At 42.1% G+C, this 24,901-nt stretch overlaps 1 protein-coding gene across 8 annotated transcripts; it reads left to right on the forward strand.

Moving 5' to 3' along the window:
• The first annotated feature begins 1,424 nt into the window (after nt 1-1,424).
• Nucleotides 1,425-23,108, forward strand: LOC127004544 (adhesive plaque matrix protein-like). Of its 8 annotated transcripts, none has more exons than XM_050872377.1 (3): nt 1,425-1,509; nt 9,031-9,171; nt 9,627-10,100. In XM_050872377.1, exons 2-3 carry the CDS (start codon nt 9,031-9,033, stop codon nt 10,068-10,070), a joined length of 585 nt encoding a protein of 194 aa, XP_050728334.1. In that variant the 5' UTR covers nt 1,425-1,509; the 3' UTR covers nt 10,071-10,100. The 8 variants fall into 8 exon arrangements, with proteins under 8 accessions (XP_050728334.1, XP_050728332.1, XP_050728338.1 ...); XM_050872375.1 differs by lacking the exons at nt 9,031-9,171; nt 9,627-10,100 and adding exons at nt 2,279-2,419; nt 2,875-3,348 and having other exon boundaries at nt 1,439-1,509; XM_050872381.1 differs by lacking the exon at nt 1,425-1,509 and adding an exon at nt 8,098-8,179.
• The last annotated feature ends 1,793 nt before the right edge of the window (nt 23,109-24,901 follow it).

Genomic DNA, 24,901 nt, shown 5'->3' on the forward strand with positions numbered 1-24,901 from the left:
ATCACCTGCCCCTCCCCTTAACCCCCCCCCTTCCTCGCCACCCCCTTCTTCCCCACCACCACTATACAACCACGCCCATACACGCCCATGTCCTCCCTACCCCTCCCTACTACTGAGACTAATTACCTAGCCTTCACCTTCCCTCTTGTCCTTCTACTACACCTGTCCATTTAAATCACCACCTTCACCACCATCACCACCGCCACCTGTTATTATCATCATCTTCCAGACACTATTGATTCCTTCTTCTCTTCCCCAATTATTCTATTCCTTCTTTACGTTCACTCTGTCCTCAAATTTATTCTTTAGCCTTAAGTTATTGTTCTAAGTATTCATCTTCTTCCTTTCTCTCTAGTTCATCTTTATCTTCCACTTTTTCGTTTATTCATTTCCATCATTTTATACTTCCTATCCACGAGTCTAATTACCATTATGGCTTTTTTTTTTTTTTTTACAGCTAAGGAGACAGTTCAAGGGCGTAAATAAAAAAATAAATAAAAAATAGCCCGCTACTCACTGTTCCCGAACGGAGGTCAAAGGAGTGTCCAAAACGAGAGGTCAATTTCGGGAGGATCTAATCTAACCATTCCACTTTTTTACCCAATATCCCCTTCAATTTGTCCACTCCCTCTTTATCTCTGCCTCCACCTCGACCTTCCACCCCCATTCCATCACGCACCCATCGACCAATTCATCATTTCTTTTTTCCACTATGACTTCTTTCTACTAAGCATCCATTCACCCTGTTCACCCATACCTATTCTTCACCCTTAACCCCACTTCCATATTCTCATTCAACCTATCCACAAAGCGAAGGAAAGAAAGGACTGATTATACGCTTCCTACTTATTTTTCCCCCTATCTTCTTTTCCTCCTCTTCTCTTACGTATTCGTCCTTTCTCTCCATCTTCTTTCTCCTTCTCCCTCTGTTGTTGTTTTTCTTCCTTCTCGCCCTCTTTCCGCCGTATTCACAAAGACATCCTCTGTTCACTCCATAATGGGTGATTTCAACCGTCTAGTCTTCCCTTCTTGTCCTTCAAAATGTCCACTTCTCATCCCATGTATCCACAAAGCAATCCTCCCTTCGCTCTATATGGATAATTTCAACCGTATAGTTTTTTCTCCTTGTCCTTCAAAATGTCCACTCATCCCTGGCTCTCCCTCCCCCTTAACCTCACTTCCATATTCTCATCCCATGTATCAACAAAGCCATCCTCCCTTCGCTCTATTATGCGTGATTTCAACCGTCTAGCCTCCTCTTCCTGTCCTTCAAAATGTCCACTCATCCTCGCCTCTTCTTCCCCTCCCTCTCCTCATCTTTTACCGCCCCCCTCCACCCCCGCCCCTTTAGCTCTCCGCAACAACAGACGGAGCCGCCCTCAGGCAATGACTAGTGAGGGAGGGGCGGGAAGAGAGCGGTGGTGTGAGTGCCCTATATAAGCAGCCCACGCACCGTAAGTTCCCATCAGTCTTCGTTCTGGGCCTAACACAACAACAACACCCCTCAAGGTACTCCTGGTAAACCCTCAAGCAGGATCGCAAATGTTAAAGGAAAGATACAGTAATACAGAGAAGCTTCAAGATGGGAAAAGAGGATCCAGATGGTTTTGTTAAGTATAAGAAAATGAGAAGTTGAGAACATTATAGACTTGGGAATCGATATTAAAGTTTTATGAAGGGAAATATTAAGACGCAGACCGATTTTTACTTTTATACATGGAATATTTCTGAAGTCGTGATGTTGAACGACTAATAACAGAACTTTTTTATCGTTATTTTTTTTCCTACAGAGGACTTCGATATTCCCTTTGATAATACACTATGATACACGACTATTAACCCAACGCCAATATAATCTTGTCTTTTCACTTAACCTAACCTAACCTAACCTATATCCCTAACAGCTCCTAACCTAGCTTAACCTAGACCAACCCATAACAGCTCCTAAACTAACCTTACCTAACCCCTAACAGCTCCTAACCTAATTTAACCTAGATCAACCCATACCAGCTCCTAACTAACTTTACCTAACCCCTAACAGCTCCTAACCTAAATTAACCTAGACCAACCCATAACAGCTCCTAACTATCCTTACCTAACCCCTAACAGCTCCTAACCTAATTTAACCTAGATCAACCCATAACAGCTCCTAACTAACCTTACCTAACCTCTAACAGCTCCTGACCTTACCGAACCCATTACAGTTCCTAACCTAGCCTAACCTAACCTAACCTAACCACTCCAATTCTCATCTCCCTTTCCCTCTCCAACCCCTCAGATGATGCTGGCGAACGGTCTCGTGTCGGCGGTGCTTCTGGTGGCGGCGATAGGGTCGGTCGAGGCAACCTATGGCAAGCCTCAACAGCAGTGCTACCCCAAGACTCAATACGTGACACAGTACCAGACGGAGTACCAGAAGGTGATGAAGGAGTGAGAGGGGAAGAGAAAGAGAGAGTATTAGACAGCTAGGGAGGACCAGAGGGTGATAATGGAGGGAGAGGAGAAGAGAGAAAGAGAGTGATAGGTAGATAGATAGATAGATACAGCAGAAGGTGATTCAGGAGAGAGAGAACGAGAGGTGGAATTAGATAGATAGATAGATAAATAGATATTGATTGAGAGAATGAGAGAAAATTTTGATAGGTAGATAGATAGATAGATAAATAGAGCAAAAGGTGATTTGGGAGGGAGAGAACGAGAGGTGGAATTAGATAGATAGATAGATTGATTGAGAGAATGAGAGAAAGAAAATTACCTCACACGTACAAATAATGAGATTAATTGTTTATATTGCTGTGGTTTTAAGAGTCAATTGCATTATTACTTTCTCTTCAGGTAAACTTCACTAATTAACTCTCCCTTTGCCTATCACAGGTGCCGGTGTACGAGACGGTCTACAAGGATAGGGTCGTGCCCACCACCCTGTACCAGACCCAGTACCAAACCCAGTACCAGACCCAGTACAAGACCGAGTACGTGCCCAGATACGTCACCAAGACCCAGTATCAGACCCAAACCCAGTACGTCACCAAGTACCAAACCCAATACCAGACCCAATACCAGACCAAATACGTCACCAGCACCCAGTATGTCCCCAAGTACGTCACGCAGACCCAGTACCAGACCCAGTACCAGACCCAGACCCAGTACCAGACGGTGTATAAGACTGAGTACCGCCCCCAGTACGTCACCACGACCCAAGTGCAGTACCAGACGCAGTACCAGACCCAGTACCAGACCCAGTACCAGACGGTCACCAAGAACCAGCAATCCTACGTGACGGTGTGCCCCAAGCCTTCCTACGGCGGCTATAACTGAGGCTCACCTGTCTGTGTCTTCGCTTATTACCTGTGTGAGCTAACTTAACCGACGCGATGTTCAGGAGAAGCTTGTATAATCGTGTCTTTGTTACCCCGGCCAACTAGTCTGTACTGCATTGTCATAAATAAACGAATGGAAACGAAAATGAAGGTTTGATTTTTGTTACGCGTGTTAGGTAGGCGTTGTGGAGTAAAGAAAGGAAAGTTAAAAGGTAAAAAAAAAAAAAAAATGAAAGGATAAAATTATAAAAAAAAACAATATAAATAAAGATAATGAAGGTTTGGCTTGTGTTATGTGTGTTAGAGAAAAGCTGGCAACATAAGAACATAAGAACGTAATGAGTCTGCAAGAGGTAAAGAAAGGAAAATTTAGGAGTTATAAGACCAAGGATAAAATATAAAAAAGACGATAAACGAAAATAAAAGAAAATGAAGCTTGTCTTATTTATGTTACAGTAAAGGTATCAGGACACCTCTCCTCCCGAAATTGACCCATCTTTCGGCCACTCCTCTTCACTCTTTTGTGGGAGCAGTGAGTAGCGGGCTTTTTTCATTATTGTTTCCTTTTTTTTTTGCCTTGAACTATTTCCTTTACTGTAAAAAAAAAGAAAGGGAGTATATAAAGGAAAGGTAAGAGTTATAAGACCATAAATAAACAATAAAGCGATAAAATAAAAGACGGGTAAGAGGTAACAGACCATTCATAAACGACAATAAAATGATAAACGAGAATAAAAGATAATGAACCTTGTCTTATGAATGACAAAAAAAGTGGGAAGTAAAGAAAGGAAAAGCAAGAGACATAAGACTATAAATATAAATAAATAAAACCATAATAAAAAAACGATAAACGAGAATAAAGATAATGAGGCTTGTCTTAGGAATGACAAAGAAAGTGGGAAGTAAAGAAAGGAAAAGCAAAATGATTATTGCTTCCAGGATAGAGACCCCTCTGTGTGTGCTCAGCGCATCACAGAGGTGATTGTCTCTGGAATGGAGGCATACATTCCTCGTTCTTTCTCTACTCCTCACGCTAAAAAGCCTTGGTTTAATCACACTTGTTCTTGTGCTGTCAATGATAGAGAGGCAGCTCACAAAAGGTACCAGAGCCTTCAAACTAATGCTAATTATGAACTTTAGATTTCTGCCCGAAATCGTGCCAAATCTACGTATTCTCCGACTAACCAAAAATTCTTTCATTAATAGAAAATGCCAAAACCTTGCTTTCTCTAACTCTTCCCGTGACTTCTGGCATCTAGCCAAAAACATCTCCTCCAACTTCACTTCTTCATCTTTCCCTCCACTCCTCAGTCCTGACGGCAACACTGCCGTCTCATCTATCTCTAAGGCTGAACTCTTCTCTCAAACTTTTTCTAAAAACTCCACTCTGGACGATTCTGGGCATATTCCTCCTGCTCATCCCCCCTCTGACTCCTTTATACCTGTTATAAAGATTATTCAAAATGATGTTTTCTATGCCCTCTCTGGCCTCAATCCTCAGGAGGCTTATGGACCTGATGGAGTGCCTCCTATTGTCCTTAAAACTGTGCCTCCGTGCTGTCACCCTGCCTGGTCGAACTCTATCGCCTCTGCCTGTCAAAATCTACCTTTCCTTCTTGCTGGAAGTATGCCTTCATACAGCCTGTGCCTAAGAAGGGTGACCGCTCCAATCCCTCAAACTACCGTCCTATAGCTTTACTTTCTTGTCTATCTAAAGCTTTTGAATCCATCCTTAACCGGAAGATTCAAAAGCATCTTTCCACTTCTGACCTTCTATCTGATCGCCAGTATGGGTTCCGCAAGGGGCGTTCTACTGGTGATCTCCTAGCCTTCTTAACTGACTCTTGGTCATCCTCTCTTAGCCGTTTCGGTGAAACCTTTGCTATTGCGCTGGACATATCAAAATATTTTGATAGGGTCTGGCACAAATCTTTGCTTTCCAAACTACCCTTCTACGGTTTCTATCCTTCTCTCTGTACCTTTATCTCCAGTTTCCTTTCTGATCGTTCTATTTCTGCCGTGGTAGACGGTCACTGTTCTTCCCCTAAATCTATTAACAGTGGTGTCCCACAGGGTTCTGTCCTATCTTCCACTCTTTTTTTGTTGTTCATTGATGATCTTTCCAAAACGAACTGTCCTATCCATTCCTACGCCGATGATTCCACTCTGCATTACTCAACTTCTTTTAATAGAAGACCCACCCTACAGGAACTTAACGACTCAAGGCTGGAGGCTGCAGAACGATTAGCCTCAGCCCTTACTATTATTTCCGATTGGGGCAAGAGGAACCTGGTGTCCTTCAACGCCTCAAAAACACAGTTTCTCCACCTATCCACTCGACACAATCTTCCAAACAACTATCCCCTATTCTTTGACAACACCCAGCTATCACCTCCCTCAACACTAAACTTCCTCGGTCTATCCTTAACTCAAAATCTCAACTGGAAACTTCATATCTCATCTCTTACTAAATCAGCTTTCTCGAGGCTGGGCGTTCTGTACCGTCTCCGCCAGTTCTTCTCCCCTGCACAGTTAGTGTCCATATACAGGGGCCTTGTCCGCCCTCGTATGGAGTATGCATCTCATGTGTGGGGGGGCTCCACTCACACAGCTCTTCTGGACAGAGAGGAGGCTAAGGCTCTTCGTCTCATCAGCTCTCCTCCTCATACTGATAGTCTTCTACCTCTTAAATTCCGCCTCAGTGTTGCCTCTCTTTCTATCTTCTATCGATATTTCCACGCTGACTGCTCTTCTGAAATTGCTAACTGCATGCCTCCCCCCCTCCCGCGGCCCCGCTGCACTCGACTTTCTACTCATGCTCATCCCTATACTGTCCAAACACCTTATGCAAGAGTTAACCAGCATCTTCACTCTTTCATCCCTCACGCTGGTAAACTCTGGAACAATCTTCCTTCATCTGTATTTCCTCCTGCCTACGACTTGAACTCTTTCAAGAGGAGGGTATCAGGACATCTCTCCTCCCGTATTTGATCTTGCTTTCGGCCACCTCTTTTGTTTCTTTTATAGGAGCAGCGAGTAGCGGGCTTTTTTTTATTATTGTTTTCTTTTTTTGTGTGCCCTTGAGCTGCCTCCTTTTTTTTAAAAAAAAAAAAAAAAAAAAAAAAGACGACTATAAATATAAATAAATAAAACCATAATAAAAAACGATAAACGAGAATAAAGATAATGAAGCTTCTCTCTTGCATGTCATAAGGAAGGAGGGAATTAAAGAAAGGCAGGACAGGTAAAAGGTATAAGATCATGCTTGTACAAAGGGAGGAGGAGGAAGAGAAGAGGAGGGGAAAAATAGGGGAAGAGGAAGCAGGAGAAAAATATTATTACGCATGGAGAAAATGGATGGAATATATGAGGAAAAGGGGAAAGAGAACAGAGGGGAAGGAAAGAGACCGTGAATGACTAAGAGGGTGATGGGTGAGCGGAATAAACAGGTAGGCCCGTTTTGTAGTTAAGACTAAAACAATTATTGACTGCTTTCAAATGGAAGATTAATGGACGGGATATGTTTTTTTTCTGAGTTCAAAGGCAAAAATAATAAAATAAAATAAAGATAACAATGAGAAGAAAAAGCCCACTAATCACTACCCCTATAAAAAAAAATAAGTGATCAGAAGAGTGGCCAATACGAGACAGCCTATATACAAGCCCACCTGCATATATTTTTTTTTTCCTTCTGAGTTCAAAGGCAAAAATAATAAAATAAAGATAACAATGAGAAAAAAAAGCCAGCTAATCACTACCCCTATAAAAAAAAGTTATTAAGAGTGGCCTATACGAGACAGCCTATACACAAGCCCTCCTGCACCTTAACATATAAAACAAATAAGTAAATAAATATACCAAAAAATAGAGAAACATCACCTTAAGAACAGTTTCTCGCCTCAGTGGAATGCTACATATCGAATCCTTATACATGGCAAAGAAGAGAGAAGGACTAAAAATACGCCTTCTACTTATTTTTTCTCCCTATCTTCTTTTCTTCCTCTTTTTTTATTTGTCCTTCTTCTCCATCTTCTTTCTCCTTCTCCCTCTGTTGTTGTTTTTCTTCCTTCTCGCCCTCTTTCCGCCGTATTCACAAAGACATCATCCGTTCACTCCAAAATGGGTGAATTGAACCGTCTAGTCTTCTCTTCTTGTCCTTCAAAATGTCCACTCATCCCTGGCTCTCCCTCCCCCTTAACCTCACTTCCATATTCTCATCCCATGTATCCACAAAGCCATCCTCCCTTCGCTCTATACGGATAATTTCAACCGTATAGTCTTCCCTTCTTGTCCTTCAAAATGTCCACTCATCCCTGGCTCTCCCTCCCCCTTAACCTCACTTCCATATTCTCATCCCATGTATCCACAAAGCCATCCTCCCTTCGCTCTATACGGATAATTTCAACCGTCTAGTCTTCCCTTCCTGTCCTTCAAAATGTCCACTCATCCCTGGCTCTCCCTCCCCCTTAACTTCACTTCCATATTCTCATCCCATGTATCAACAAAGCCATCCTCCCTTCGCTCTATTATGGGTGATTTCAACCGTCTAGTCTCCTCTTCCTGTCCTTCAAAATGTCCACTCATCCTCGCCTCTTCTTCCCCTCCCTCTCCTCATCATTTACCGCCCCCCTCCACCCCCGCCCCTTTAGCTCTCCGCAACAACGGACGGAGCCGCCCTCAAGCAATGACTAGGGAGGGAGGGGCGGGAAGAGAACGGTGGTGTGAGTGCCCTATATAAGCAGCCCACGCACCGTAAGTTCTCATCAGTCTTCGTTCAGGGCCTAACACAACAACAACACCCCTCAAGGTACTCCTGGTAAACCCTCAAGCAGGATCGCAAATGTTAAAGGAAAGATACGGTAATACAGAGAAGCTTCAAGATGGGAAAAGAGGATCCAGATGGTTTTGTTAAGTATAAGGAAATGAGAAGTAGAGAACATTAGACTTGGGAATCGATATTAAAGTTTTATGAAGGGAAATATTAAGACGCAGGCCGATTTTTTTTAGACATGGAATAGATCTGAAGCTGTATTGTTGAGCGACTCACAGCAGAACATTTTCGTCTTCAGTTTTCTTGTTTTTTCCCTAAACAGGACTCCGATATTCCCTTTAATAATATAATACACTATTGATACACGACTATTCACCAAACGTCATTATAGTCTTGTCTTTTCCCCCACTCTTTTTTTCCTTCTTGGATAAGTTAGGCAGGTAAACTGATTTAACTTAACCAAACCGAACTGCAAACACAACTCCAATTCTTGTCTTTATACAACGACATTATAATCTTGCCTTTTCCCCCACTCTTTTTTTCCTTCTTGGATAAGTTAGGCAGGTAAACTGATTTAACTTAACCAAACCGAACTGCTAACATAACTCCAATTCTTGTCTTTATACAACGACATTATAATCTTGCCTTTTCCCCTCCTTTCTTCTCACTCTCAGGAATGATTTGGTTGTTAGGTAAGGTAAGGTTAAGCAGATCAAATGACCAAATCTAACCTAACCTTCCCTAAACACTAACAGCTCCAAACCAAACCTAACCTTACTTAACCCCTAATAGCTCCTAACCTAACCTAACCTAACCTAACCTTACTTAACCCGTAATAGCTCCAAACCTAACCTAACCTTGCCTAATCACCAACAGCCCTAACCTAACCTAACCTAGCCCCTCCAATTCTCATCTCCCCTTCCCTCTCCAACCCCTCAGATGATGCTGGCGAACGGTCTCGTGTCGGCGGTGCTTCTGGTGGCGGCGATAGGGTCGGTCGAAGCAACCTATGGCAAGCATCGACAGCAGTGCTACCCCAAGACTCAATACGTGACGCAGTACCAGACGGAGTACCAGAAGGTGATGAAGGAGTGAGAGGGGAAGAGAGAGTATTAGACAGCTAGGGAGGACCAGAGGGTGATAATGGAGGGAGGAGAAGAGAAAGAGAGTGATAGGTAGATAGATAGATAGATACAGCAGAAGGTGATTCAAGAGGGAGAGAACGAGAGGTGGAATTAGATAGATAGATAGATAAATAGATATTGATTGAGAGAATGAGAAAATTTTGATAGGTAGATAGATAGAAAGATAAATAGAGCAAAAGGTGAATTGGGAGGGAGAACGAGAGAGGTGGAATTAAATAGATAGACAGATAGATAGATAGATTGATTGAGAGAATGAGAGAAAGAAAATTACCTCACACGTACAAATAATGAGGTTAATTGTTTATATTGCTGTGGTTTTAAGAGTCAATTGCATTATTACTTTCTCTTCAGGTAAACTTCACTAATTAACTCTCCCTTTGGCTATCACAGGTGCCGGTGTACGAGACGGTCTACAAGGATAGGGTCGTGCCCACCACCCTGTACCAGACCCAGTACCAAACCCAGTACCAGACCCAGTACAAGACCGAGTACGTGCCCAGATACGTCACCAAGACCCAGTACCAGACCCAAACCCAGTACGTCACCAAGTACCAAACCCAATACCAGACCCAATACGTGCCCAAATACGTCACCAGCACCCAGTATGTCCCCAAGTACGTCACGCAGACACAGTACCAGACCCAGTACCAGACCCAGACCCAGTACCAGACAGTGTATAAGACTGAGTACCGCCCCCAGTACGTCACCACGACCCAAGTGCAGTACCAGACGCAGTACCAGACCCAGTACCAGACCCAGTACCAGACGGTCACCAAGAACCAGCAGTCTTACGTGACGGTGTGCCCCAAGCCTTCCTACGGCGGCTATAACTGAGGCTCACCTGTCTGTGTCTTCGCTTATTACCTGTGTGAGATTACTTAACCGACGCGATGTTCAGGAGAAGCTTGTATAATCGTGTCTTTGTTACCCCGGCCAACTAGTCTGTACTGCATTGTCATAAATAAACGAATGGAAACGAAAATGAAGGTTTGATTTTTGTTACGCGTGTTAGGTAGGCGTTGTGGAGTAAAGAAAGGAAAGTTAAAAGGTAAAAAAAAAAAAAATTAAAGGATAAAATTATAAAAAAAAAACAATATAAATAAAGATAATGAAGGTTTGGCTTGTGTTATGTGTGTTAGAGAAAAGCTGGCAACATAAGAACATAAGAACGTAATTAGTCTGCAAGAGGTAAAGAAAGGAAAATTTAGGAGTTATAAGACCAAGGATAAAATATAAAAAAGACGATAAACGAAAATAAAAGAAAATGAAGCTTGTCTTATTTATGTTACGGTAAAGTTATAAGAACACCTCTCCTCCCGAAATTGACCTATCTTTCGGCCACTCCTCTTGACTCTTTTGTGGGAGCAGTGAGTAGCGGGCTTTTTTCATTATTGTTTTCTTTTTTTTTTTGCCTTGAACTATTTCCTTTACTGTAAAAAAAAAAAAGAAAGGGAGTATATAAAGGAAAGGGAAGAGTTATAAGACCATAAATAAACAATAAAGCGATAAAATAAAAGACGGGTAAGAGGTAACAGACCATTCATAAACGACAATAAAACGATAAACGAGAATAAAAGATAATGAACCTTGTCTTATGAATGACAAAGAAAGTGGGAAGTAAAGAAAGGAAAAGCAAGAGACATAAGACTATAAATATAAATAAATAAAACCATAATAAAAAAACGATAAACGAGAATAAAGATAATGAAGCTTGTCTTAGGAATGACAAAGAAAGTGGGAAGTAAAGAAAGGAAAAGCAAAATGATTATTGCTTCCAGGATAGAGACCCCTCTGTGTGTGCTCAGCGCATCACAGAGGTGATTGTCTCTGGAATGGAGGCATACATTCCTCGTTCTTTCTCTACTCCTCACGCTAAAAAGCCTTGGTTTAATCACACTTGTTCTTGTGCTGTCAATGATAGAGAGGCAGCTCACAAAAGGTACCAGAGCCTTCAAATTAATGCTAATTATGAACTTTACATTTCTGCCCGAAATCGTGCCAAATCTATTCTCCGACTAACCAAAAATTCTTTCATTAATAGAAAATGCCAAAACCTTGCTTTCTCTAACTCTTCCCGTGACTTCTAGCATCTAGCCAAAAACATCTCCTCCAACTTCACTTCTTCATTTTTCCCTCCACTCCTCAGTCCTGACGGCAACACTGCCGTCTCATCTATCCCTAAGGCTGAACTCTCCTCTCAAACTTTTTCTAAAAACTCCACTCTGGACGATTCTGGGCATATTCCTCCTACTCATCCCCCCTCTGACTCCTTTATGCCTGTTATAAAGATTCTTCAAAATGATGTTTTCTATGACATCTCTGGCCTCAATCCTCAGAAGGCTTATGGACCTGATGGAGTGCCTCCTATTGTCCTTAAAAACTGTGCCTCCGTGCTGTCACCCTGCCTGGTCGAACTCTTTCGCCTCTGCATGTCAAAATCTACCTTTCCTTCTTGCTGGAAGTATGCCTTCATACAGCCTGTGCCTAAGAAGGGTGACCGCTCCAATCCCTCAAACTACCGTCCTATAGCTTTACTTTCTTGTCTATCTAAAGCTTTTGAATCAATCCTTAACCGGAAGATTCAAAAGCACCTTTCCACTTCTGACCTTCTATCTGATCGCCAGTATGGGTTCCGCAAGGGGCGTTCTACTGGTGATCTCCTAGCCTTCTTAACTGGCTCTTGGTCATCCTCTCTTAGCCGTTTCGGTGAAACCTTTGCTATTGCGCTGGACATATCAAAAGCTTTTGATAGGGTCTGGCACAAATCTTTGCTTTCCAAACTACCCTTCTACGGTTTCTATCCTTCTCTCTGTACCTTTATCTCCAGTTTCCTTTCTGATCGTTCTATTTCTGCCGTGGTAGACGGTCACTGTTCTTCCCCTAAATCTATTAACAGTGGTGTCCCACAGGGTTCTGTCCTACCTTCCACTCTTTTTTTGTTGTTCATTGATGATCTTCTTTCCAAAACGAACTGTCCTATCCATTCCTACGCCGATGATTCCACTCTGCATTACTCAACTTCATTTAATAGAAGACCCACCCTACAGGAACTTAACGACTCAAGGCTGGAGGCTGCAGAACGCATAGCCTCAGCCCTTACTATTATTTACGATTGGGGCAAGAGGAACCTGGTGTCCTTCAACGCCTCAAAAACACAGTTTCTCCACCTATCCACTCGACACAATCTTCCAAACAACTATCCCCTATTCTTTGACAACACCCAGCTATCACCTCCCTCAACACTAAACTTCCTCGGTCTATCCTTAACTCAAAATCTCAACTGGAAACTTCATATCTCATCTCTTACTAAATCAGCTTTCTCAAGGCTGGGCGTTCTGTACCGTCTCCGCCAGTTCTTCTCCCCTGCACAGTTAGTGTCCATATACAGGGGCCTTGTCCGCCCTCGTATGGAGTATGCAGCTCATGTGTGGGGGGCCTCCACTCACACAGCTCTTCTGGACAGAGTGGAGGCTAAGGCTCTTCGTCTCATCAGCTCTCCTCCTCATGCTGATAGTCTTCTACCTCTTAAATTCCGCCGCAATGTTGCCTCTCTATCTTCTATCGATATGTTCACGCTGACTGCTCTTCTGAAATTGCTAACTGCATGCCTCCCCCCCTCCCGCGGCCCCGCTGCACTCGACTTTCTACTCATGCTCATCCCTATACTGTCCAAACACCTTATGCAAGAGTTAACCAGCATCTTCACTCTTTCATCCCTCACGCTGGTAAACTCTGGAACAATCTTCCTTCATCTGTATTTCCTCCTGCCTACGATTTGAACTCTTTCAAGAGGAGGGTATCAGGACATCTCTCCTCCCGTATTTGATCTTGCTTTCGGCCACCTCTTTTGTTTCTTTTTTAGGAGCAGCGAGTAGCGGGCTTTTTTTTATTATTGTTTTCTTTTTTTGTGTGCCCTTGAGCTGCCTCCTTTGTTGTAAAAAAAAAAAAAAAAAAGACATAAGACTATAAATGTAAATAAATAAAACCATAATAAAAAAACGATAAACGAGAATAAAGATAATGAAGCTTCTCTCTTGCATGTCATAAGGAAGGAGGGAATTAAAGAAAGGCAGGACAGGTAAAAGGTATAAGACCACGCTTGTACAAAGGGAGGAGGAGGAAGAGAAGAGGAGGGGAAAAATAGGGGAAGAGGAAGCAGGAGAAAAATATTATTACGCATGGAGAAAATGGATGGAATATATGAGGAAAAGGGGAAAGAGAACAGAGGGGAAGGAAAGAGACCGTGAATGACTAAGAGGGTGATGGGTGAGCGGAATAAACAGGTAGGCCCGTTTTGTAGTTAAGACTAAAACAATTATTGACTTCTTTCAAATGGAAGATTAATGGACGGGATATGTTTTTTTTCTGAGTTCAAAGGCAAAAATAATAAAATAAAATAAAGATAACAATGAGAAGAAAAAGCCCACTAATCACTACCCCTATAAAAAAAAATAAGTGATCAGAAGAGTGGCTTGTATGAGACAGCCTATATACAAGCCCACCTGCATATATTTTTTTTTCCTTCTGAGTTCAAAGGCAAAAATAATAAAATAAAGATAACAATGAGAAAAAAAAGCCAGCTAATCACTACCCCTATAAAAAAAAGTTATTAAGAGTGGCCTATACGAGACAGCCTATACACAAGCCCTCCTGCACCTTAACATATAAAACAAATAAGTAAATAAATATACCAAAAAATAGAGAAACATCACCTTAAGAACAGTTTCTCGCCTCAGTGGAATGCTACATATCGAATCCTTATACTTGGCAAAGAAGAGAGAAGGACTAAAAATATGCCTTCTACTTATTTTTTCTCCCTATCTTCTTTTCTTCCTCTTTTTTTATTTGTCCTTCTTCTCCATCTTCTTTCTCCTTCTCCCTCTGTTGTTGTTTTTCTTCCTTCTCGCCCTCTTTCCGCCGTATTCACAAAGACATCCTCCGTTCACTCCATAATGGGTGAATTGAACCGTCTAGTCTTCCCTTCTTGTCCTTCAAAATGTCCACTCATCCCTGGCTCTCCCTCCCCCTTAACCTCACTTCCATATTCTCATCCCATGTATCAACAAAGCCATCCTCCCTTCGCTCTATATGGATAATTTCAACCGTCTAGTCTTCCCTTCTTGTCCTTCAAAATGTCCACTCATCCCTGGCTCTCCCTCCCCCTTAACCTCACTTCCATATTCTCATCCCATGTATCAACAAAGCCATCCTCCCTTCGCTCTATTATGCGTGATTTCAACCGTCTAGTCTCCTCTTCCTGTCCTTCAAAATGTCCACTCATCCTCGCCTCTTCTTCCCCTCCCTCTCCTCATCATTTACCGCCCCCCTCCACCCCCGCCCCTTTAGCTCTCCGCAACAACGGACGGAGCCGCCCTCAAGCAATGACTAGTGAGGGAGGGGCGGGAAGAGAACGGTGGTGTGAGTGCCCTATATAAGCAGCCCACGCACCGTAAGTTCCCATCAGTCTTCGTTCAGGGCCTAACACAACAACAACACCCCTCAAGGTACTCCTGGTAAACCCTCAGGCAGGATCGCAAATGTTAAAGGAAAGATACGGTAATACAGAGAAGCTTCAAGATGGGAAAAGAGGATCCAGATGGTTTTGTTAAGTATAAGGAAATGAGAAGTAGAGAACATTAGACTTGGGAATCGATATTAAAGTTTTATGAAGGGAAATATTAAGACGCAGGCCGATTTTTTTTAGACATGGAATAGATCTGAAGCTGTATTGTTGAGCGACTCGCAGCAGAACATTTTTCGTCCTCAGTTTTCTTGTTTTTTCCCTAAACAGGACTCCGATATTCCCTTTAATAATATAATACACTATTGATACACGACTATTCACCAAACGTCATTATAGTCTTGTCTTTTCCCCCACTCTTTTTTTTCCTTCTTGGATAAGTTAGGCAGGTAAGCTGATTTAACTTAACCAAACCGAACTGCTAACACAACTCCAATTCTTGTCTTTATACAACGACATTATAATCTTGCCTTTTCCCCTCCTTTCTTCTCACTCTCAGGAATGATTTGGTTGTTAGGTAAGGTAAGGTTAAGCAGATCAAATGACCGAATCTAACCTAACCTTCCCTAAACACTAACAGCTCCAAACCAAACCTAACCTTACTTAACCCCTAATAGCTCCTAACCTAACCTAACCTAACCTAACCTTACTTAACCCGTAATAGCTCCAAACCTAACCTAACCTTGCCTAATCACCAACAGCCCTAACCTAACCTAACCTAGCCCCTCCAATTCTCATCTCCCCTTCCCTCTCCAACCCCTCAGATGATGCTGGCGAACGGTCTCGTGTCGGCGGTGCTTCTGGTGGCGGCGATAGGGTCGGTCGAAGCAACCTATGGCAAGACTCGACAGCAGTGCTACCCCAAGACTCAATACGTGACGCAGTACCAGACGGAGTACCAGAAGGTGATGAAGGAGTGAGAGGGGAAGAGAGAGTATTAGACAGCTAGGGAGGACCAGAGGGTGATAATGGAGGGAGAGGAGAAGAGAGAAAGAGAGTGATAGGTAGATAGATAGATAGATACAGCAGAAGGTGATTCAGGAGGGAGAGAACGAGAGGTGGAATTAGATAGATAGATAGATAAATAGATATTGATTGAGAGAATGAGAGAAAATTTTGATAGGTAGATAGATAGAAAGATAAATAGAGCAAAAGGTGATTTGGGAGGGAGAGAACGAGAGAGGTGGAATTAGATAGATAGACAGATAGATAGATAGATTGATTGAGAGAATGAGAGAAAGAAAATTACCTCACACGTACAAATAATGAGGTTAATTGTTTATATTGCTGTGGTTTTAAGAGTCAATTGCATTATTACTTTCTCTTCAGGTAAACTTCACTAATTAACTCTCCCTTTGGCTATCACAGGTGCCGGTGTACGAGACGGTCTACAAGGATAGGGTCGTGCCCACCACCCTGTACCAGACCCAGTACCAAACCCAGTACCAGACCCAGTACAAGACCGAGTACGTGCCCAGATACGTCACCAAGACCCAGTATCAGACCCAAACCCAGTACGTCACCAAGTACCAAACCCAATACCAGACCCAATACGTGCCCAAATACGTCACCAGCACCCAGTATGTCCCCAAGTACGTCACGCAGACCCAGTACCAGACCCAGTACCAGACCCAGACCCAGTACCAGACGGTGTATAAGACTGAGTACCGCCCCCAGTACGTCACCACGACCCAAGTGCAGTACCAGACGCAGTACCAGACCCAGTACCAGACCCAGTACCAGACGGTCACCAAGAACCAGCAGTCTTACGTGACGGTGTGCCCCAAGCCTTCCTACGGCGGCTATAACTGAGGCTCACCTGTCTGTCTTCGCTTTTTACCTGTGTGAGCTTACTTAACCGACGCGATGTTCAGGAGAAGCTTGTATAATCGTGTCTTTGTTACCCCGGCCAACTAGTCTGTACTGCATTGTCATAAATAAACGAATGGAAACGAAAATGAAGGTTTGATTTTTGTTACGCGTGTTAGGTAGGCGTTGTGGAGTAAAGAAAGGAAAGTTAAAAGATAAAAAAAAAACATAATGAAAGGATAAAATAAAATAAAAAACAATATAAATAAAGATAATGAAGGTTTGGCTTGTGTTATGTGTGTTAGAGAAAAGCTGGCAACATAAGAACATAAGAACGTAAGGAGTCTGCAAGAGGTAAAGAAAGGAAAATTTAGGAGTTATAAGACCAAGGATAAAATATAAAAAAAGACGATAAACGAAAATAAAAGAAAATGAAGCTTGTCTTATTTATGTTATAGTAAAGTTATCAAGACACCTCTCCTCCCGAAATTGACCTATCTTTCGGCCACTCCTCTTCACTCTTTTGTGGGAGCAGTGAGTAGCGGGCTTTTTTCATTATTGTTTCCTTTTTTTTTTGCCTTGAACTATTTCCTTTACTGTAAAAAAAAAAGAAAGGGAGTATATAAAGGAAAGGGAAGAGTTATAAGACCATAAATAAACAATAAAGCGATAAAATAAAATACGGGTAAGAGGTAACAGACCATTCATAAACGACAATAAAACGATAAACGAGAATAAAAGATAATGAACCTTGTCTTATGAATGACAAAAAAAGTGGGAAGTAAAGAAAGGAAAAGCAAGAGACATAAGACTATAAATATAAATAAATAAAACCATAATAAAAAAACGATAAACGAGAATAAAGATAATGAAGCTTGTCTTAGGAATGACAAAGAAAGTGGGAAGTAAAGAAAGGAAAAGCAAAATGATTATTGCTTCCAGGATAGAGACCCCTCTGTGTGTGCTCAGCGCATCACAGAGGTGATTGTCTCTGGAATGGAGGCATACATTCCTCGTTCTTTCTCTACTCCTCACGCTAAAAAGCCTTGGTTTAATCACACTTGTTCTTGTGCTGTCAATGATAGAGAGGCAGCTCACAAAAGGTACCAGAGCCTTCAAATTAATGCTAATTATGAACTTTACATTTCTGCCCGAAATCGTGCCAAATCTATTCTCCGACTAACCAAAAATTCTTTCATTAAAAGAAAATGCCAAAACCTTGCTTTCTCTAACTCTTCCCGTGACTTCTAGCATCTAGCCAAAAACATATCCTCCAACTTCACTTCTTCATCTTTCCCTCCACTCCTCAGTCCTGACGGCAACACTGCCGTCTCATCTATCTCTAAGGCTGAACTCTTCTCTCAAACTTTTTCTAAAAACTCCACTCTGGACGATTCTGGGCATATTCCTCCTACTCATCCCCCCTCTGACTCCTTTATGCCTGTTATAAAGATTCTTCAAAATGATGTTTTCTATGCCCTCTCTGGCCTCAATCCTCAGAAGGCTTATGGACCTGATGGAGTGCCTCCTATTGTCCTTAAAAACTGTGCCTCCGTGCTGTCACCCTGCCTGGTCGAACTCTTTCGCCTCTGCATGTCAAAATCTACCTTTCCTTCTTGCTGGAAGTATGCCTTCATACAGCCTGTGCCTAAGAAGGGTGACCGCTCCAATCCCTCAAACTACCGTCTTATAGCTTTACTTTCTTGTCTATCTAAAGCTTTTGAATCAATCCTTAACCGGAAGATTCAAAAGCACCTTTCCACTTCTGACCTTCTATCTGATCGCCAGTATGGGTTCCGCAAGGGGCGTTCTACTGGTGATCTCCTAGCCTTCTTAACTGGCTCTTGGTCATCCTCTCTTAGCCGTTTCGGTGAAACCTTTGCTATTGCGCTGGACATATCAAAAGCTTTTGATAGGGTCTGGCACAAATCTTTGCTTTCCAAACTACCCTTCTACGGTTTCTATCCTTCTCTCTGTACCTTTATCTCCAGTTTCCTTTCTGATCGTTCTATTTCTGCCGTGGTAGATGGTCACTGTTCTTCCCCTAAATCTATTAACAGTGGTGTCCCACAGGGTTCTGTCCTACCTTCCACTCTTTTTTTGTTGTTCATTGATGATCTTTCCAAAACGAACTGTCCTATCCATTCCTACGCCGATGATTCCACTCTGCATTACTCAACTTCTTTTAATAGAAGACCCACCCTACAGGAACTTAACGACTCAAGGCTGGACGCTGCAGAACGCTTAGCCTCAGACCTTACTATTATTTCCGATTGGGGCAAGAGGAACCTGGTGTCCTTCAACGCCTCAAAAACACAGTTTCTCCACCTATCCACTCGACACAATCTTCCAAACAACTATCCCCTATTCTTTGACAACACCCAGCTATCACCTCCCTCAACACTAAACTTCCTCGGTCTACCCTTAACTCAAAATCTCAACTGGAAACTTCATATCTCATCTCTTACTAAATCAGCTTTCTCGAGGCTGGGCGTTCTGTACCGTCTCCGCCAGTTCTTCTCCCCTGCACAGTTAGTGTCCATATACAGGGGCCTTGTCCGCCCTCGTATGGAGTATGCAGCTCATGTGTGGGGGGGCTCCACTCACACAGCTCTTCTGGACAGAGTGGAGGCTAAGGCTCTTCGTCTCATCAGCTCTCCTCCTCATACTGATAGTCTTCTACCTCTTAAATTCCGCCGCAATGTTGCCTCTCTTTCTATCTTCTATCGATATTTTCACGCTGACTGCTCTTCTGAAATTGCTAACTGCATGCCTCCCCCCCTCCCGCGGCCCCGCTGCACTCGACTTTCTACTCATGCTCATCCCTATACTGTCCAAACCCCTTATGCAAGAGTTAACCAGCATCTTCACTCTTTCATCCCTCACGCTGGTAAACTCTGGAACAATCTTCCTTCATCTGTATTTCCTCCTGCCTACGACTTGAACTCTTTCAAGAGGAGGGTATCAGGACACCTCTCCTCTCGTATTTGATCTTGCTTTCGGCCACCTCTTTTGTTTCTTTTTTAGGAGCATCGAGTAGCGGGCTTTTTTTTTTATTATTGTATTATTTTTTTGTGTGCACTTGAGCTGCCTCCTTTGTTGTAAAAAAAAAAAAAAAAAAAAAAAGACATGACTATAAATATAAATAAATAAAACCATAATAAAAAAAAACGATAAACGAGAATAAAGATAATGAAGCTTGTCTCTTGCATGTCATAAGGAAGGAGGGAATTAAAGAAAGGCAGGACAGGTAAAAGGTATAAGATCATGCTTGTACAGAGGGAGGAGGAGGAAGAGAAGAGGAGGGGAAAAATAGGGGAAGAGGAAGCAGGAGAAAAATATTATTACGCATGGAGAAAATGGATGGAATATATGAGGAAAAGGGGAAAGAGAACAGAGGGGAAGGAAAGAGACCGTGAATGACTAACAGGGTGATGGGTGAGCGGAATAAACAGGTAGGCCCGTTTTGTAGTTAAGACTAAAACAATTATTGACTGCTTTCAAATGGAAGATTAATGGACGGGATATGTTTTTTTTCTGAGTTCAAAGGCAAAAATAATAAAGTAAAATAAAGATAACAATGAGAAGAAAAAGCCCACTAATCACTAGGCCTATAAAAAAAAATAAGTGTCCAGAAGAGTGGCCTATACGAGACAGCCTATATACAAGCCCACCTGCATATATTTTTTTTCCTTCTGAGTTCAAAGGCAAAAATAGTAAAATAAAGATAACAATGAGAAAAAAAAAGCCAGCTAATCACTACCCCTATAAAAAAAAGTTATTAAGAGTGGCCTATACGAGACAGCCTATGCACAAGCCCTCCTGCACCTTAACATATAAAACAAATAAGTAAATAAATATCCCAAAAAATAGAGAAACATCACCTTAAGAACAGTTTCTCGCTTCAGTGGAACGCTACATATCGAATCCTTATACATGGCAAAGAAGAGAGAAGGACTAAACATACACCTTCTACTTATTTTTTCTCCCTATCTTCTTTTCTTCCTCTTTTTTTATTTGTCCTTCTTCTCCATCTTCTTTCTCCTTCTCCCTCTGTTGTTGTTTTTCTTCCTTCTCGCCCTCTTTCCGCCGTATTCACAAAGACATCCTCCGTTCACTCCATAATGGGTGATTTCAACCGTCTAGTCTTCCCTTCTTGTCCTTCAAAATATCCACTCATCCCTGGCTCTCCCTCCCCCTTAACCTCACTTCCATATTCTCATCCCATGTATCAACAAAGCCATCCTCCCTTCGCTCTATATGGATAATTTCAACCGTCTAGTCTTCCCTTCTTGTCCTTCAAAATGTCCACTCACCCCTGGCTCTCCCTCCCCCTTAACCCCACTTCCATATTCTCATCCCATGTATCAACAAAACCATCCTCCCTTCGCTCTATTATGGGTGATTTCAACCGTCTAGTCTCCTCTTCCTGTCCTTCAAAATGTCCACTCATCCTCGCCTCTTCTTCCCCTCCCTCTCCTCATCATTTACCGCCCCCCTCCACCCCCGCCCATTTAGCTCTCCGCAATAACAGACGGAGCCGCCCTCAAGCAATGACTAGGGAGGGAGGGGCGGGAAGAGAACGGTGGTGTGAGTGCCCTATATAAGCAGCCCACGCACCGTAAGTTCCCATCAGTCTTCGTTCTGGGCCTAACACAACAACAACACCCCTCAAGGTACTCCTGGTAAACCCTCAAGCAGGATCGCAAATGTTAAAGGAAAGATACGGTAATACAGAGAAGCTTCAAGATGGGAAAAGAGGATCCAGATGGTTTTGTTAAGTATAAGGAAATGAGAAGTAGAGAACATTAGACTTGGGAATCGATATTAAAGTTTTATGAAGGGAAATATTAAGACGCAGGCCGATTTTTTTTAGACATGGAATAGATCTGAAGCTGTATTGTTGAGCGACTCGCAGCAGAACATTTTTCGTCTTCAGTTTTCTTGTTTTTTCCCTAAACAGGACTCCGATATTCCCTTTAATAATATAATACACTATTGATACACGACTATTCACCAAACGTCATTATAGTCTTGTCTTTTCCCCCACTCTTCTTTTCCTTCTTGGATAAGTTAGGCAGGTAAACTGATTTAACTTAACCAAACCGAACTGCTAACACAACTCCAATTCTTGTCTTTATACAACGACATTATAATCTTGCCTTTTCCCCTCCTTTCTTCTCACTCTCAGGAATGATTTGGTTGTTAGGACAGGTAAGGTTAAGCAGATCAAATGACCAAATCTAACCTAACCTTCCCTAAACACTAACAGCTCCAAACCAAACCTAACCTTACTTAACCCCTAATAGCTCCTAACCTAACCTAACCTAACCTTACCTTACTTAACCCGTAATAGCTCCAAACCTAACCTAATCTAACCTTGCCTAATCACCAACAGCCCTGACCTAACCTAACCTAGCCCCTCCAATTCTCATCTCCCCTTTCCTCTCCAACCCCTCAGATGATGCTGGCGAACGGTCTCGTGTCGGCGGTGCTTCTGGTGGCGGCGATAGGGTCGGTCGAAGCAACCTATGGCAAGCATCGACAGCAGTGCTACCCCAAGACTCAATACGTGACGCAGTACCAGACGGAGTACCAGAAGGTGATGAAGGAGTGAGAGGGGAAGAGAGAGTATTAGACAGCTAGGGAGGACCAGAGGGTGATAATGGAGGGAGAGGAGAAGAGAGAAAGAGAGTGATAGGTAGATAGATAGATAGATACAGCAGAAGGTGATTCAAGAGGGAGAGAACGAGAGGTGGAATTAGATAGATAGATAGATAAATAGATATTGATTGAGAGAATGAGAAAATTTTGATAGGTAGATAGATAGAAAGATAAATAGAGCAAAAGGTGAATTGGGAGGGAGAACGAGAGAGGTGGAATTAGATAGATAGACAGATAGATAGATAGATTGATTGAGAGAATGAGAGAAAGAAAATTACCTCACACGTACAAATAATGAGGTTAATTGTTTATATTGCTGTGGTTTTAAGAGTCAATTGCATTATTACTTTCTCTTCAGGTAAACTTCACTAATTAACTCTCCCTTTGGCTATCACAGGTGCCGGTGTACGAGACGGTCTACAAGGATAGGGTCGTGCCCACCACCCTGTACCAGACCCAGTACCAAACCCAGTACCAGACCCAGTACAAGACCGAGTACGTGCCCAGATACGTCACCAAGACCCAGTACCAGACCCAAACCCAGTACGTCACCAAGTACCAAACCCAATACCAGACCCAATACGTGCCCAAATACGTCACCAGCACCCAGTATGTCCCCAAGTACGTCACACAGACCCAGTACCAGACCCAGTACCAGACCCAGACCCAGTACCAGACGGTGTATAAGACTGAGTACCGCCCCCAGTACGTCACCACGACCCAAGTGCAGTACCAGACGCAGTACCAGACCCAGTACCAGACCCAGTACCAGACGGTCACCAAGAACCAGCAGTCTTACGTGACGGTGTGCCCCAAGCCTTCCTACGGCGGCTATAACTGAGGCTCACCTGTCTGTGTCTTCGCTTTTTACCTGTGTGAGCTTACTTAACCGACGCGATGTTCAGGAGAAGCTTGTATAATCGTGTCTTTGTTACCCCGGCCAACTAGTCTGTACTGCATTGTCATAAATAAACGAATGGAAACGAAAATGAAGGTTTGATTTTTGTTACGCGTGTTAGGTAGGCGTTGTGGAGTAAAGAAAGGAAAGTTAAAAGGTAAAAAAAAAAACATAATGAAAGGATAAAATAAAATAAAAAACAATATAAAGATAATGAAGGTTTGGCTTGTGTTATGTGTGTTAGAGAAACGTTGGCAACATAAGAACGTAATGAGTCTGCAAGAGGTAAAGAAAGGAAAGTTTAGGAGTTATAAGACCAAGGATAAAATATAAAAAAAGACGATAAACGAAAATAAAAGAAAATGAAGCTTGTCTTATTTATGTTACGGTAAAGTTATAAGAACACCTCTCCTCCCGAAATTGACCTATCTTTCCGACACTCCTCTTGACTCTTTTGTGGGAGCAGTGAGTAGCGGGCTTTTTCATTATTGTTTCCTTTTTTTTTGCCTTGAACTATTTCCTTTACTGTAAAAAAAAAGGAAGGGGAGTATATAAAGGAAAGGTAAGAGTTATAAGACCATAAATAAACAATAAAGCGATAAAACAGAAGGCGGGTGAGAGGTAACAGACCATTCATAAACGACAATAAAACGATAAACGAGAATAAAAGATAATGAACCTTGTCTTATGAATGACAAAGAAAGTGGGAAGTAAAGAAAGGAAAAGCAAGAGACATAAGACTATAAATATAAATAAATAAAACCATAATAAAAAAACGATAAACGAGAATAAAGATAATGAACCTTGTCTTAGGAATGTCAAAGAAAGTGGGAAGTAAAGAAAGGAAAAGCAAGAGACATAAGACTATAAATATAAATAAATTAAACCATAATAAAAAAACGATCAACGAGAATAAAGATAATGAAGCTTCTCTCTTGCATGTCATAAGGAAGGAGGGAATTAAAGAAAGGCAGGACAGGTAAAAGGTATAAGATCATGCTTGTACAAAGGGAGGAGGAGGAAGAGAAGAGGAGGGGAAAAATAGGGGAAGAGGAAGCAGGAGAAAAATATTATTATGTATGGAGAAAATGGATGGAATATATGAGGAAAAGGGGAAGGAGAACAGAGGGGAAGGAAAGAGACCGTGAATGACTAACAGAGTGATGGGTGAGCGGAATAAACAGGTAGGCCCGTTTTGTAGTTAAGACTAAAACAATTATTGACTGCTTTCAAATGGAAGATTAATGGACGGGATATGTTTTTTTTTTCTGAGTTCAAAGGCAAAAATAATAAAATAAAATAAAGATAACAATGAGAAAAAAAAACCACTAATCACTAGGCCTATAAAAAAAAATAGGTGTTCAGAAGAGTGGCTTGTATGAGACAGCCTATATACAAGTCCACCTGCATATATTTGTTTTCTTTCTGAGTTCAAAGGCAAAAATAATAAAATAAAGATAACAATGAGAAAAACCCCCCAGCTAATCACTACCCCTATAAAAAAAAGTTATTAAGAGTGGCCTATACGAGACAGCCTATACACAAGCCCTCCTGCACCTTAACATATAAAACAAATAAGTAAATAAATATACCAAAAAATAGAGAAACGAGAGCCATTGCCCAATCCTACTTTCCCAAGCGAGTGTAATGACGCTGTTGCTATTGTTGCTCAGTGCTCGAGGGGAGGCGCTATTGCTATGTCATTCTGAACACTGGAAGGGAGGAAGGCTGAGCGTGTTATACCGACGGCGAAGGTGAATGTTTTCTTCCTCT

Source organism: Eriocheir sinensis, chromosome 28 (genome assembly GCF_024679095.1).
Source record: "Eriocheir sinensis breed Jianghai 21 chromosome 28, ASM2467909v1, whole genome shotgun sequence".
Classification (NCBI taxonomy): Eukaryota; Metazoa; Arthropoda; class Malacostraca; order Decapoda; family Varunidae; genus Eriocheir; species Eriocheir sinensis.